We start from the raw sequence: 16671 nt of genomic DNA on the forward strand, positions 1-16671 counted from the left end.
CTCAATCTTACCTCCCAGACTGTGATTTTCAGTAATTTATGGAGGAGTTCTGTATTTATTTGCTTGGTTTTTGTTTGTATTTTTAACAACAGACCAAACTGAAAAATCCAAACTCATTGTTATAATATATTCACTCAAGCCAAGAGACTTCAGGCTATTGGACCATGGATTAATTAATATGTGATCCTAAAGAACAGTCAGCCTTCCTCTCAATATTGCCATTTTACAGTTTGCTTTGCTATCTTTATTTATTCAGTATTTCAAAATATGAATTACGATGAGTCAGTTTCATTGCAATTCTACTGCTCTCCACTTAAGGTAATATGAATGGAAATGGAATATAAAATGATCTGTATTCAAGTTCCCCATGACATACTGAATGGATTCCCCCACAGCCAAGATTTTTTCTTTCTGAGGATAACGGAATCCACCTCCTTAAACTCCCTAAGCAGATATGCCTACTCTTCACATGGTTATTCACAGTTAGCTCCACTTCTATGCAGCATTTTATATGGCTCAATGTAAAAGTAAAGAGATTAAAACACAATGCTAAGGAGATTTTTTTTTGAAATCTCTGTTTATTTCCAGCCCTAAATTAGTACAAAGTCCATTATGTTCAAATCCTGCAATGTGGCGACATCTTAATCATTAACATTTTAAATACGAAGCAATTTTTAAAACCCTTGTGATTTTCATTATAAATTAATAAATGCAAAAAGCCACTTTTCTGCAATGTTATGTTTTTGCAAGATTAAGGGTAAAAGTTTTTGAAGCACCTAAGAGCCTTAGCCCGTGTCAACATGGGAAAGGGATTGCCAGTATAGTCACCCCAGGAAAGCCTCCTAAGTGCAGATGCGGTTTACAGGGGCAAAAAAAAGAGTGCTTTTGCCTTATACCAGTTCCCAGAATGAAATAAAGTATCCCAACAAAAGAACCCTTTTGCTGGTCTAACTGAGGGTATGTCTACACTACCCGCCAGATCGGCAGGTAGCAATCGGTTTATCGGGGATCGATATATCGATCCCCAAATGCGCTCCTGTCAACTCCGGAACTCCACCAGAGTGAGCAATGGTAGTGGAGTCGACAGGGGGAGCCGCAGCTGTCGATCCCGCGCCGTGAGGACGGGAGGTAAGTCGAAATAAGATACTTGACTTCAGCAACGCTATTCACGTAGCTGAAGTTGCGTATCTTACATCGACCCCGCTCCCTAGTGTAGACCAGGCCTGAGTCTACTCTAGGGCTTTTGCTAGTATAGAAATGTTGTAAAAAATTCCCCCTCCTAAGCGTCATTACTATACCAGCAACAGTTTCTAGTGTATTACATGATCACATACTCTTTGCCCAAAAAAATTTCTACGACACAAATGGTTACCATCTTCTAATTTTCTTCACCATCATAAAGATCCAGCATTCCGCCATCTAACTGACAGATTAGTTGCATGATCTGTTTTCTCCTCTCCCTAGTAGGGATGCTACAATGGTTCCATAATTAAAGTAACACTGAGATTTATACTTAAAGCTTTGAGTTTTATGAACACCGTACAAAATGCTTTCCCAAATACACCACTACTTTGATATAACGCTGTCCTTGGGAGCCAAAAAATCTTACTGCATTATAGGTGAAACTGCGTTATATCGAACTTGCTTTGATCCACCGGAGTGCACAGCCCCGCCCGCACCCCCCCGGAGCACTGCTTTACTGCATTATATCCAAATTCGTGTTATATCAGGTCGCGTTATAGGGGCAGAGGTGTATACAGCTCTTGCTCTTACTCTTTTTATATGGAATGAATCGCCTGTGAATTTTCAAACAAATCTGAGTCCATTCAAAAATATTTATACTCAGAGACTCTTTTAAGAGATATTTGTTTTACTAAGTACCTTTTTCCTCTAGAAAATTATTTACTGAATTTTGAGATATGAAATCTGGTGTTTCTATTTTAACCAAATCTGGGTAAAATAATTAATGTATTTATTTTTATTTATTAACAGTTAGGTATAACTGTTTCTACCTGTATTTCAATGTTTATTGACATATATAAAATATAAATACATAAGTATTGGATGCTCCAAAATCAGAGCTCTCATTTTATCAATATTATGTTTGAAGTCTAGGGGTGTGGATCTGATGCAATATCATCTTCCTCAGACTGGAAACAATAATTTCAGTCAGATAATGAGTACAGATTTCTTGCTCTCAGCTGCATATGGAAGAACTAACTCATACACAAATAACGGAACAATTGGAATCACCCAGCACATAGGTTCAAGAAAAAATCCGAAGTGACCAGCCACAGAAAAAGGAAACTGTCTAAAAATGATGTATTTTTTTTTGCAGCGTTTAACTTAGCATTTATGGAGCTAAGTAGAAAATTCACACCCTATTGGCATTTTTTTTTATGTTATGTTACAAAATAGCCTTGATTTCTGAATTAGAAATCTCTCTCTCATCTACCTTTGCATGTCTAATGTACCCATCTCCCTGGTATTTCGGCTACTTATACTGTCCTTGGTACATGACTAGAGCTCTTGGGCGCTATGGTAATACAAATAAATAATGGACATAAGCACCATTTTCATCATCAATGGTACTACCAAGTTGCTTTTATGTATATATTACAAAATATATACTTCCGGAGTGCTGGCTTCTAGTCCTATTCTTGTTGTAGAATAGCTAGCATGCTTAGTATTGAGCAGCAGCACTAGACTATATGGGTCCCATACCAGAAAAAATAATGAAAATGTGTTCCTCCCGCATTATAAATACAGTACTTCTGCAGCAGTTTGTCACTGCCTTTCCTGTGTATCAGGGACTACGCATTGTTCCAAATCTCATAACAACAAGCTGAATATTCATTGTCTATCTGTGATTAGTGCTTTTTTTTTATTTTATTTTTTTACTTTTGTTGGTCAAATGAGATTTCATAAGTATAGACAGAGTGTAGGCAGAGCGTTTTATGTTAACTACCACTGGGTTTACTTTTCATACCGTAGCGTCCTCTGACCTATGTTCCTAAGAACACTGCTGCTGCTGCATTTACTGAGACAAGGATGAGTGCAGTAAAGACACTCATCCTCACCAATAAATATATGACCGGTCACTTTGAAATGAAAAATTTCCATTTAAGTAAATATGCTGCATTGTAAAGTACTGAACTTTCACTAGAGGGTTGCTTAGTGACTGCAGTTATTGTCTTGTTACAGAAAGCTGGACTGAACCCTGATAAACGTGGTATTTATTGGTGAATCATATTCCCTGGGAGACAAAGCCTGGAAAAAAAGAAGATATAGCGAAAACAGCAACTGGGGCACCTGCCGACTCTTGCTGTAATGCCAAGTAGCCTACAAAATTCCTACTGCATCCCTCACCCTTCATAACACACTGGGGCCATCTTCCTATTATGGCAGTGGTAAGCTCCCATCACCCTTGGGAGAACTGATGTGAAGGGGGCCATTAGGGAACAACAGATACTCTGTGTTTATCTGGTAGAACATGATTCATGAGAGGTAGCAGACAGTGACGGTGGCTCCTTATCAGAAGAGTACACTGAAACCATGGGAATTTCATCATGTGTGGCTTCCACTTACTAAAGAAGGGACTTTTCTTCTTTTAAATGTTTTCGCTGATATGCTTTTGTGACCAAAAAGAAGCTGAGCACACACAGCAACTGCAGACCTGAGCATCTTTAATAAAATCATGGCTTTCCTTCAAAGGCTCTTTAGAAAAAATAATCACTATTAAAAGGTGAGGACACCTGCCAGTGGAACACTAATAATCTGACCAAATCCCAGAAGAAATCATTATAGCATAGCCTCCGCAGTGGAAACAGGCAATCCTGGGATACTGCCAAACCCAGGAATTAAGTGTTTTCACATTTGTCTACTAAAACCCTATAGAATAATTGATCTGTTATACCTATCTTACATTACACATACCATAATTATATATCAAATTTTATACAGCAGAGTTTAAAAAGAAATCCACTGCAGCACCTGGACACCTTGTTTCATCACTCTCCCTCCATCAGGACAATAGACATATTGTGGAATATTGCAATTAATTGTTTGAAAGCTCTCTGGGTCACAAATTTACAACTACACGAAGTTGACTGCACATACACCATACTTCAGTACAGTAAAGCAAGCCTAAAATAAAAAAGCCAATGACAAAACATGACAGCATGGCTCCTGAAAGATAATTCTCCATGTGGAAGCAAAGTCTGAAAATGCCTTCTTGAGCCTTTAGGAACTATATGTGGATTTTAATAGCAGCCATTTGTGGTGCCACAATGAAGCACAGTGGCAGCTTTCTTCTGCTTCCTCTTCATCTGATGTGTATGACCACATTACACCATCTTAAATGTTTGAAGGAGTAGATATCTAAGACGATACAAAGTACAGGATACATTCTTTTGCAGCATGTGAGGAGGGTGACCTAAAGTACATGACCAAACACAAAGTGCAGTAATTCATTTCCTCAGATACACCATCCACAGTCTGAAGAAAATCCATAAATGATGTTTTAATTCAATAAAAGAAATAGTCTAGAAAGATACATGTTGCACTGTGATTTATTTGTTTCTGCCACCTACTGGATGTTAACTCTAACTGCAGAAATAATCTGATGTTCCTGTTTTGTCACACCATATTTTCTTGCAGCGTGCCCAATACAGAATCTCTTAATGAAGGTTGCATGATGCAATCTGTATAGTCTACAAACAAAAGTTTCATTGCATCTATGAAAAGAGGCACGTCATCAATATAAACCAAAATTGTAAGAAACAATTCCAATTTTACAAAAGTGATAGCATCAGAGTAAAAATGTTGTCGAAAAAGCTATTACACAATGTAGATTTCTGAGTTTAAAGCGCTACTCCACTACATCCAGTTTGATATGGTGCCTAGTGTTAACAGGTTGATAAAGAAAGGAATCCAGAAAATATCCACACTATAATGACTTGTGTATACATAGTTTTTCTGTATATAAAGGATCACACTGTGATGGTGGTGTCTTAATTTTTCATTCAGGGATTAAGAAAATGGATGAAAAGGTAACATATGTGCATTTCCTCTGATGCATAATGCATGATATAGAGAGATGGGCATTTTCTAATAGGCTCTGGCTCTACACTTAAAACGACTAAATGACTAAAATGACTAAAGAGCCCATTCCTGCAGCCCTTGTTCTAACTCCTATTGAAATCTATAGGAGATTTACACATGTAAGGCTGCAAAAAGGGGGCCCTAAATAATTTACAGAAATTATGCATTCTGAAAACTGCAATCCAGTATCATAGTAATATTCTCGCCTAAAATACACTGAGTCTCAAGCTAATGCATTTTTTTCCATGTGAATTGAACACTAGAGAGGAAAGGTTACTACATCATCTTTCTGACAAAAGACTGAGCAAAAGTATTGGGTTTGGTATGCACATAGGCACACTATGAAAAAAATGCAAAACTTTTCTCTTTCACATAATTTTGAGAGAGAAGTATTTATTTCATATTTCTATATAAAACGTAAATTAGTCCCTGATTCTTCATATACAATGTTTTCTTCAGCAAAATTGAAGAAACAGACAATAGCACTAGAACTGCACTGATGTGTACGAGAAGCCTCAGGCGCTGGTATAATCTATGGTGGTTATGTACCATCTAGACTTCAAGATAGAATCATATTTTAATACTGTCAGGGGTATGCATGTTGCAACCAAGTAATCTGACAGCTGTTTGCCATGTGGACAGAGAGTCAGTAATTATTGGGCAATTTTTTCCCCGGGGGGGGAGGGTAAAAATTTTCCAGGGAGGGGGAGTCTATTCCTATAAGTCAAACAGAGATCTGAAATCTTATCTTCAATATTCAAATACAGAATTCCCTTAAGAATGAAAACTCCTGTGCATTTCTTATTTTCACAGATTTTTATTTTATTTATTTTTTTAAGGCCAAGGGACCATTTTCACCAATGTGGACTGAGATCAAATCTGGATCTGGTAGGTGTACAAGAAAAATGTATGGAAAGATGTGTTTCCTTTATGACTACATATGAATTTAGTGTTCACATAGATTAAATCTTAAACTGCCTCCAAGAGGTCAGTGCATGATTATAAATGTAAAAGCAATGGAAGGGCAAAACCCAAGTCAAAGTTAATACCTAACAGCAAATCACTGTGGGACACTGGTGTGTGTACAAAAGAGAAAAATCAAAATAGAGCCTTTAAATTAAAGACGGTGGTGTGATTAGAACTTCAGAACAAACAAAGACACAGACAACTGACCATGTGTGCACACACTAGTGACTAGGGTTAGGGTTAGGGTTAGCTTTAATTATTTAACCTGAAGCTACAAAGCCACCTTCCTCTCTCTGGTATCCAAGGGTAGTTTTATGTGATCAAATCACAACAATACTTGAAACTACTCTGAAGCATGTACATTAGAACAAGAGATATCGAGCCACTTTCAGTACAATTTTCACCATATTATAAAAAAGCATTTCCTTTAATAAAGGGCTTATTTGACCACTATTGCTGAAATTACGTATATAATTTAAGCAACTCCCTCCCCTCTTTTTTAATTTTGGAGGAAAATAGCACTTTAAAGGATTTCTAATTGATACAGGGTGAATATTAACCCTACATGAAGATGTTTAAAGTTCATTTTGGATTTGGTTTTTTTTAATAATATATCAATGTGTTCACTTATATTTTCTAGTTACATTTCTCCTGCTTTCAAACCTTTTTACCTAGCTTCTGTCTTCAGTACTAGTAGTTGCTATGGTAACTTTGGCTCTCTTTTTCCACTGTTCATACAGGTTTTCATCAAACCCAATAACTATTTTTTTAATGTGATCTGCTCCAGAACAATAGTTCCTTGAGAAAGGCGAATACATTGCACTACAGCAGACCTTTACTAAATAAACACTACTGATTGGGAGTATCATCAACATCAACAATAGCTGAATGTTTGAATTAGCAAGTAAAAATTTAAAAAAGCCACGGGTAGCGTCTGACAATATGTACTTTGTTCATTTATTTGACCACTGCTCATTAAAAATATGCCCATAATTCATAACAGCAGTAAACATAAGATAAGATTTGTACAAGTGATGATGATGCTTAATAATAAGAGACCTTCCTATAGCATCTTACTATGGCAGTTTTGTGGAGAGAAAAACAAACCTTGCCACCCCGGTTTTGTGTGGATCACGAATATGCGAGGAGACTAGTGCAGTGAGAATTAACTGTTTAATTTTAACTGATAAAAGTAAATTTTTAATCCTTCAGGTATAATTGCAGATCATACCTTATGTTCATGGTTTCCCTACTTTGGGAAAAATATCCTTGTTCAGCCTTATAAAATATTTCATAAGGATTGGAATATAGAGCACAGTACTGGGCTGCATTCTTTTAAAAAAAAAAAAAGGTCAGTGAGGCATACATGACTATAATTTATTCATTATATGACAACTGGTGTCCCATAATAATTGAGCCAACTGCAACTGCCTTCCACTATAATCCGGGTTTCTCACCTCAATTTCCCAGAATACTTAGCTTTTAGATTAAAATACTTCATGATGGGTTTTTTCTTGGAGGTAATTTTTTTTTAGCTTAAAAATAAAATTAAAAAATAAGAAAATCCTTTCTGCTCTTTTGGCATTACAAGAGGTCAACGCTCCTTCTCTCACCTCCAAAGGAATCCACCCTCAGTAAAAATTTATCTTTTGGGGGGGGGGGGAGAGAAGTGTCACACAAACATGGGTCACCACTGAAATTCTAAACTGGATAAAAGCTTATTTAAGATTAAATATGAAGCAGCTAAAATGGTGGGTCTGAGCATGAGGAACACTAATCCACACAAAGCTATTATCTGCACTCTTGGGAGCAGATTCCAATACCCTTACTCAGACCAAGTAGTGCCTTATTCCACAAAGCAGTCCCAGTGACTCCAGGAGGATTATTCATAGCCCAAAATGAACAAGGGTATCTCACTCAAGGAACTACCCAACATGAGTAAGGGAATCAGAATCTAGCCTTAGCCATGGATATAAGCCTCATGCAATTAGTTCATGTCCAATTATTTGGTTAGATGAATTTGCAAGATCACCAAGTGAAGCTGTAAAAAAAATAAAAAAATAATTAAAAAAAAAAAGCACAGCACATATGCTCCATGCTTAGCTACTGCAGCTCTAAAAACTACCCCCAAACACAGACTTGTGGAGTGAAGACAACTGGGCCTTCAAAAGTTTTAACTGGAAAGCGGCGAACATGTGCAGTCAGTCCCTTACCAAAGAAGCTTATAGTGTCATTCCAGCAGCACTAGCCTACGCTTTCCAAAGCAAGGAACTTTTCAAACTCAACCGGTGAAGGCTGCAGTGCTTATAAACTGTGAAAATCACAGAGCTACGGATCAAGGAACTTACATTCACCACTTATTATTTGTATTACTGCAGCATGCAGAGGACCCACTCCGATCAGGATCCAATTTTGCTAGATGCTGTACAAACTCATAGGAAAACATGGTCCCTGCCTGCAAAGGGATTGCAAGCTGAAGACAAAAAAAAAAAAGATGAAGAGTGAGGGTAAGGAACACACCACACCACTTCACATACTGGGGCCTCTATAGGTATTTTCAAAAATATAAAATTCTCCCTAGCTGCACCCTCCTTATGTAACCTGATTCATACTTTTCTGTTTGAAAAATCCATAACCAATACTAGTCTGCCATTCTAAAACTCCCCTTTTGTCCCCAGTCAGCCTGATCTCAGTAACTAAACCAGGATGCTTCAGCATTTCTTGTCCCTTGCCTTCCCAGTCCCACCTGCTCCCTTGCCCCTAATTTGTACCTTGAACTGATAGAAAAAGAAAGAACTGAAACCATCAGAACACCTCAACAGGGGTCCAGGCTCCAAAGCCTGTGGAGGTCACACTGTCCACACAGGGGTCCCTCCTACCCAGGCCCCTAATCACAGCAGTTCCAGCTACCTCTCCCTAGTCAGGATGATACATGGAGGAAAACGTCCAAAGTACAATCATGTAGACTAAGCTGTGATGTCAGTAGGGCCCTGGGACTCTGATGATGTGTCAGAAATCCTGCTGCCTCCCACGAAGGCATGCCCTGCTCCTGCAAACTACTGCTCTGTCTCAGCCCATGATGCTGAGGGAAGGCATCTTCGATCCTTGCCTGCTCCCTTACTCTCAGGTTACAGGATCCAGAGCCCTGGAAGGATGAGTTTTTTCTCTTAGCATGTAAGCAGTGGCTGTGAGGAAATGCTGTACTGTTAGTTTTGTGATGTTGATTCTTATTGGTAGGTCTGTTGTAAACAATAAGAAAGTATCTTCTCTGCCTTAGCCTGAGATTTCCGAAAAAGGAAATTGCGTGTATCCTACTTGTGTACACCTCTGTTCAAGACTGGTGTACATAGTGTGAACAGTTACATTAAGACAGTACCCAGATGGTGTGTCACTGATTTCTCCTTCAATGGGAAACTGACCTAAGGGACCCTGATCACCTAACTCTTCGGCAAAATAGCAACAGACATTTATTTTATTTCAGAGTAGTAGCCGTGTTAGTCTGTATCAGCAAAAACAACGAGGAGTCCTTGTGGCACCTTAGAGACTAACAAATTTATTTGGGCATAAGCTTTCGTGAGCTACAGCCCACTTCATAAGATGCACGGAGTGGAAAATACAGGAGCAGGCATAAATACATGAAAGGATGGTAGTTGCCTTACCAAGTGTGAGGTCAGTCTAACGAGACAATTCAATTAACACCAGGATACCAAGGGAGGAAAAATAACTTTTGAAGTGGTAATGAGAGTGGCCCGTTTCAGACAGTTGACAAGAAGGTGTGAGTAACAGTAGGGGGAAATTAGTATTGGGGAATTTAGGTTTAGGTTTTGTAATGAACCAACCACTCCCAGTCTTTATTCAGGCCTAATCTGATGGTGTCTGGTTTGCAAATTAATTCCAGTTCTGCAGTTTCACGTTGCAGTCTGTTTTTGAAGTTTTTTTGTTGAGGAATTGCCACTTTTAGGTCTGTTATTGAGTGACCAGAAAGACTGAAGTGTTCGTCTACTGGTTTTTAAATGTTATGATTCCTGATATCAGATTTGTGTCCATTTATTCTTTTGAGTAGAGACTGTCCGGTTTGGCCAATGTACATGGCAGAGGGGCACTGCTGGCATATGATGACATATATCACATTGGTAGATGTGCAGGTGAACGAGCCCCTGATGGTGTGACTGATGTGGTTAGGTCCTACAATGGTGTCCCTTGAATAGATATGTGGGCAGAATTGGCAACAGGGTTGGTGCAGGGTTTGGTTCTGGGTTGATGTTTTTGTTGTGTGGTGTGTAGTTGCTGGTGAGTATTTGCTTCAGGTTGGGGGGCTGTCTGTAAGCGAGGACTGGCCTGTCTCCCAAGGTTTGTGAGAGTGAGGGATCGTCCTTCAGGATAGTTTGTAGATCCTTGATGATGCTCTGGAGAGGTTTTAGTTGGGAGCTGTAGGTGACGACTAGTGGCGTTCTGTTACTATCTTTGTTGGGCCTGTCCTGTAGTAGGTGACTTCTGGGAACCCTTCTGGCTCTGTCAATCTGTTTCTTCACTTCAGCAGGTGGGTACTGTAGTTTTAAGAATGCTTGATAGAGATCCTGTAGGTGTTTGTCTCTGTCTGAGGGATCGGAACAAATGCGGTTGTATCTTAGAGCTTGGCTGAAGACAATGGATCACGTGACGTGGTCTGGATGAAAGCTGGAGGCATGTAGGTAAGTATAGCGGTCAGTAGGTTTCCGGTATAGGGTGGTGTTTATGTGACCATCGCTTATTAGAACTGTAGTGTCTAGGAACTGGACCTCTTGTGTGGACTGGTCCAGGCTGAGGTTGATGGTGGGGTGGAAATTGTTGAAATCATGGTGGAATTCCTCAAGGGCCTCCTTCTCATGGGTCCAGATGATGAAGATGTCATCAATGTAGCGCAAGTAGACTAGGGGCGTTAGGGGATGAGATCTGAGGAAGCGTTGTTCTAAGTCAGCCATAAAAAATGTTGGCATACTGTGGGGCCATACGGGTAATAGGCAGCAGGTTTAAAACAAATAAAAGGAAGTTCTTCTTCACACAGCGCACAGTCATCTTGTGGAACTCCTTGCCTGAGGAGGTTGCGAAGGCTAGGACTATAACAGCGTTTAAAAGAGAACTGGATGAATTCATGGAGGTTAAGTCCATTAATGGCTATTAGCCAGGATGGGTAAGGAATGGTGTCCCTAGACTCTGTTTGTCAGAGGGTGGAGATGGATGGCAGGAGAGAGATCACTTGATCATTACCAGTTAGGTTCACTCCCTCTGGGGCACCTGGCATTGGCCACTGTTGGTAGACAGGATACTGGGCTAGATGGACCTTTGGTCTGATCCAGTATGGCCGTTCTTATGGGTACCCATAGCAGTCCCGCTGGCTTGAAGGTATAAATTGTCCCCAAATCTGAAATAGTTGTGGGTGAGGACAAAGTCAAAAAGTTTAGTCACCAGGTTTGCTGTGATGGTATCAGGGATGCTATTCCTGATGGTTTGTAGTCCATCTTTGTGTGGAATGTTCGTGTAAAGAGCTTCTACATCCATAGTGGCTAGGATGGTATTTTCTGGAAGATCACCAAAGGACTGTAGTTTCCTCAGGAAGCCAGTGGTGTCTCGAAGATAGCTGGGAGTGTTGGTAGCGTAGGGCCTGAGGAGAGAGCCTGTCTCGTTAGACTGACCTCACTCTTGGTAAGGCAACTACCATCCTTTCATGTATTTATACCTGCTCCTGTATTTTCCACTCTATGCATCTGATGAAGTGGGTTCTAGCCCACGAAAGCTTATCCCAAATAAATTTGTTAGTCTCTAAGGTGCCACAAGGACTCCTCGTTTTTATTTATTTTATGTTCCACAGTAAAGGGCACACAACATAAAGTGCTACGTTGGGAGAGTAAACCTTAACTTTTGGAGTCTCCTGACTTCTGAGGATTTGATTTTGCCATCTGCATTAGCACTTCTTTTGCATTTAATTTCTATTTAGCTTGACATTGATGGCTCATCTTTTTTCCAATATTATACAGACGTGCAAATTTTTCTCCTCTTCACTTTCATTTTTGTTTTAGTTTAGTTAGTTTGAGCAGACGTGCACCTTAAATCTAGACTCCCTCTTTAAAAAGACAATTAGGGTGAATTTAAAGAAATGTCATAAAATCTGCTTCACTTGATTTCAGTTTTATTTTCTCTTGATATTTCTCGTGATGTTGACTTACTATATAATTATCCTTTCCCACAATTCTGATTATATTTAGCAAAATAAATAGAGTAGGAGAACACACAGTAGGTACAAAGCTTTTTCACAGCATTGAACTGGAGAACCAACTCTGCCATGTAGTCATAAATTCATCTCTAAAACTGTTCTTGCAGTTTCTGTGCATGAAAAACATGCATTTGTACCAGTACAATATGAGCAGGGAAGCTACTTGATTTGCAAACAGACTGCGGTAGCAAATTTAGCTGCACCTTTAGAAAAATTCTATAGAAGTGTATTAATTTACAAATTAACCACTGTCTCAAGTTCAATTATGTTAGCTTTGTTGTGATTTCAGATTAAAAATGGGATTCATACAATGTACATGACAAGTATACTGTTTCATCATATGTGATGTTGACTTACTGTAAACAAACCACTAAAACAATCTGCTTTCTGCCTACAGAAACAACAGCCTAGTGCCCAGTTTCCTGACACTAATTCTCAGTCACCAGTTGCATTTTTTTAAAGTATATACTATGACGGGTTTATTTATAATTAATGACATAGTTTGCTTTTTTTGTTTTGTTTGTTTTATTTTTGTTTAATTGATCTGTCTTTTGAAGGAATTCTATTTTAAACTAGGCCTCATTCTGCATCCTCAGCAGAAGAACCACAGTATCTTCTCCCCACACCTCCCAAAAATTGCATACTGTATATAAACACAGAACTAAGTACATCAACAGAGATGAATTTCCATGCATAAATTCCAAGCCACACCACTTTATAAATCAATATTACTTTAACAGATCCCTTGCATTTATTATGAGCAATAAAACCATTGTACATCTACACAAAGTTCAATATAGCGTTAACGATAATCATTTTTAAAAGCACACTATTAATTTCATCTCATAACAAAAGTCAGGACAGTCATAACTTGACAGCAACACTACCACATTAATCAGAACGCAGATTCTGTCACACTGTTAATCAAGAATAAATTGTTTTCTGGTGCAGTTCTGGTCTGCTGTGAAAAATTATTTTTAAATTTAGTTTGGGGGTGAGGAGAGTCATACACATCCTTCACACAGTCAGTTCTGTGAAGACATCCACCCTTTCCCCATCCTCATGACTCCACAATGTAACTGCCATCTTTCTGGCTGAGGCAAACTTAGCTATACTTCCCTTATGAGCCAGATAACATGATATTTAACCAGCTATATACAGGGGTCAGTGCTGAGAATCAAAGAGCATCAAAAGCACTGTTGAACATACCTCTTAATACCCACGATGTATTATGTATTTGTATTAGAGTAGCACTTAGAAGTCCCAACAAGTTAAAGGCCCCATGGTGCTAGGTGCTGTACAGACAGATTTTACAAGATAGCCAATCACAGTTTAAGACAAGATTTAAAAGGATGGTATAGCAAACAACCAGCCTACAACTGTTAAGTCTGTGTCTGAATGGTCAATGGAAAAGAGGTTATGAATAACACCCTTACTTAAGCATGCATAATCAATTTATAGAAAAGCTATTGCAGATGACCTTTAGTTTAAGGATGCTGTACATCGCATTTCTTAGGCCTGGTCTACACTACGCGTTTAAACCGGTTTTAGGAGCGTTAAACCGATTTAACACTACACCCGTCCACACTAAGAGGCCCTTTATATTGACATAAAGGGCTCTTTAAACTGGTTTCTGTACTCCTCCCCAACGAGAGGAGTAGTGCTAATATCGGCATTACCATATCGGATTAGGGTTAGTGTGGCCGCAAATCGACGGTATTGGCCTCCGGGCGGTATCCCACAGTGCACCACTGACCGCTCTGGACAGCAATCAGAACTTGGATGCAGTGGCCAGGTAGACAGGAAAAGCCCCGCGAACTTTTGAATATCATTTCCTGCTTGCCCAGAGTGGAGCTCTGATCTGCACGGGTGGCGATGCAGTCCCAAATCCAAAAAGAGCTCCAGCATGGACCGTACGGATGTGATCGCTGTATGGGCAGACAAATCTGTTCTATCAGAGCTCCGTTACAGAAGACGAAATTCCAAAGCATTTTAAAAAAATCTCCAGACAGAGGGCACAGCAGGGACTCAGCACACTGCTGCGTGACAAGCGTAATGGAAAGCCAAAGAATCAAATGGACGCTCATGGAGGGAGGGAGGGAGGGGGGACGGAGGACTCAAGCTATCCCACAGTTCCTGCAGTCTCCGAAAAGCACTTGCATTCTTGGCTGAGCTCCCAATGCCTGTAGGGTCAAACACATTGTCCGGGGTGGTTCAGGGCATAGCTCGTCAATTTACCACCACCCCCCCCGAAGGAAAAGGGAAAAAAATCGTCTCTTGACTCTTTTAAATGTCACCCTATGTCTACTGAATGCTGCTGGTAGACGCGATGCTGCGGCACTGAACTGTAGCATCCTCGCCCCCCCTCCTTGGTGGCTGATGGTACAATATGACTGATATCCATCGTCATCATCAGCCTTGTGGCAGATGGTATAGTACAGAAGGACTGGTATCCGTCCTCATCATCAGCCCATGAGTGCTACTACTTCCCAGTAGATGGTACAGAACGGCTGGTAACCGTCTTCATCATAGCAACAGGGGGCTGAGCTCCATCAGCCCCCGCCCTTCATGTGTAAAGAAAAGATTCTGTTCTGCCTGGACTATCATAGCAGCGGGATGCTGGGCTCCTCTCCCCCACACTGCTTAATGTCCTGTCTGGACTATCATAGCAGCTGGAGGCTGCCTTCCGCTCATTTTATCTCACTAACAAGTCACTGTTTCTTATTCCTGCATTCTTTATTACTTCATCACACAAATGGGGGGACACTGCAACGGTAGCCCAGGAAGGCTGGGGGAGGAGGGAAGCAACAGGTGGGGTTGTTGCAGGGGCACCCCCTGTGAATGGCATACAGCTCATCATTTCTGCGGGATCTGACACGGAGTGGCTGTGCTCTCTGGTTCTCTGATACACTGGTTCTCTAGTACACTTGCCCCATACTCTAGGCAGGACTGATTCTATTTTTAGATACCATAAAGGAGGGATTGACTCAGGGAGTCATTCCCATTTTTGTCTTTTGCCCCCGGCCGATCTCAGCCAGGGGCACCTATGACAGCAGCAGATGGTACAGCACAGAAGGACTGGTAACTGTCATCTCATTGCCAATTTACAATGGCATGGTAGATGGTACAGAACGGCTGATAACCATCTCTGCTATCATGCAAAAGCAAATGAATGCTGCTGTGTAGCGCTGCTGAATCGCCTCTGTCAACGGCATCTAGTACACATACGGTGACAGTGACAAAAGGCAAAACAGGCTCCATGGTTGCCATGCTAATGACGTCTGCCAAGGCAATCCAGAGAAAAAGGGCGCGAAATGATTCTCTGCCGTTGCTTTCCCAGAGGAAGGAGTGACTGACGACATTTACCCAGAACCACCCGCGACAATGATTTTTGCCCCATCAGGCACTGGGATCTCAACCCAGAATTCCAAGGGGCGGGGGAGACTGCGGGAACTATGGGATAGCTACGGAATAGCTACCCACAGTGCAACGCTCCAGAAATCGATGCTAGCCTCGGACCGTGGACGCACACCGCCGAATTAATGTGCTTAGTGTGGCCGCGTGCACTCTATTTTATACAATCTGTTTTACTAAACCGGTTTATGTAAAATCGGAATAATCCCGTAGTGTAGACGTACCCTTAGAATACAGATGGTAGGGCTGTCCTTTGTATCTAACAATGATGTCACACAGGAATAAACTCCCACTGAAGATTTGGCAAGATGTTTGGCCCTCTTTTCCAATCAGTTTTTCCACAACTGCTTTTTTCTAAGTGCTTACAACCTTTACTGATAGTTGCTCTCCATTCAAGTCTGTCTTTGGTTGTGTCTTCGGAGTTATCAATATTAAGCTGCAGGAGTTGAGATTCTGCTTATGCACGTCTCTGGAGCACGTATGCTGACTACCCTTTCTGAGTTTCAGCTCACCATAGAGGACTTTTTGCAGGAGTCTATCAGCACCCAGTCTGATAACATGATCTGTCCATCTAAGCTGAGCTTCAATAATCATTGCCACAATGCTGGTTGTGTTTGCTTTCAAGAATGTCAGGCACTACAAACACATTCAATGGAAGACGCACTAACTTTGAATCAGATTCTCCTCTAACAAAAATTAGCTGAATAAGGGACAGGAAGTTGCATGGAGAGGAACCTCACAGAGATCCGTTGGCAACACACTCCCATTTCTATAGCAACATTCCTAAACCCACTGGGACGGGATTCCTGGGGTGTAACCTGGAGCTATGGGACTGCTGTGCCCCCTCTACTCACTATTCTGGGTTGTCTCTCAGAATGCCTTACTGAGTAGCAACAGCACCTGGTGGGATTTGCTGCCATCACACCCATCCATTGGCA

The 16671-nt window shown here is 40.6% G+C and overlaps 1 protein-coding gene across 5 annotated transcripts in view; it reads right to left on the minus strand.

Moving 5' to 3' along the window:
* PIGK (phosphatidylinositol glycan anchor biosynthesis class K) overlaps window positions 1-16671 on the minus strand; it is a 140288-nt gene that overhangs the window by 46535 nt on the left and 77082 nt on the right. Inside the window, exon 10 of one of the 5 annotated variants that reach the window (XM_045028896.1) lies at window positions 3697-4435. The exons of the other annotated variants lie outside the window; for them this stretch is intronic. Within the exon in view, the coding sequence (XP_044884831.1) occupies window positions 4381-4435 (55 nt within the window). The 3' untranslated portion in view covers window positions 3697-4380. Of the gene's footprint in view, window positions 1-3696; window positions 4436-16671 lie in introns of those variants that run through there. 5 annotated transcript variants of the gene reach the window in all.

The sequence above is a fragment of the Mauremys mutica genome, chromosome 8 (genome assembly GCF_020497125.1).
Source record: "Mauremys mutica isolate MM-2020 ecotype Southern chromosome 8, ASM2049712v1, whole genome shotgun sequence".
In the NCBI taxonomy this organism is placed as follows: domain Eukaryota; kingdom Metazoa; phylum Chordata; order Testudines; family Geoemydidae; genus Mauremys; species Mauremys mutica.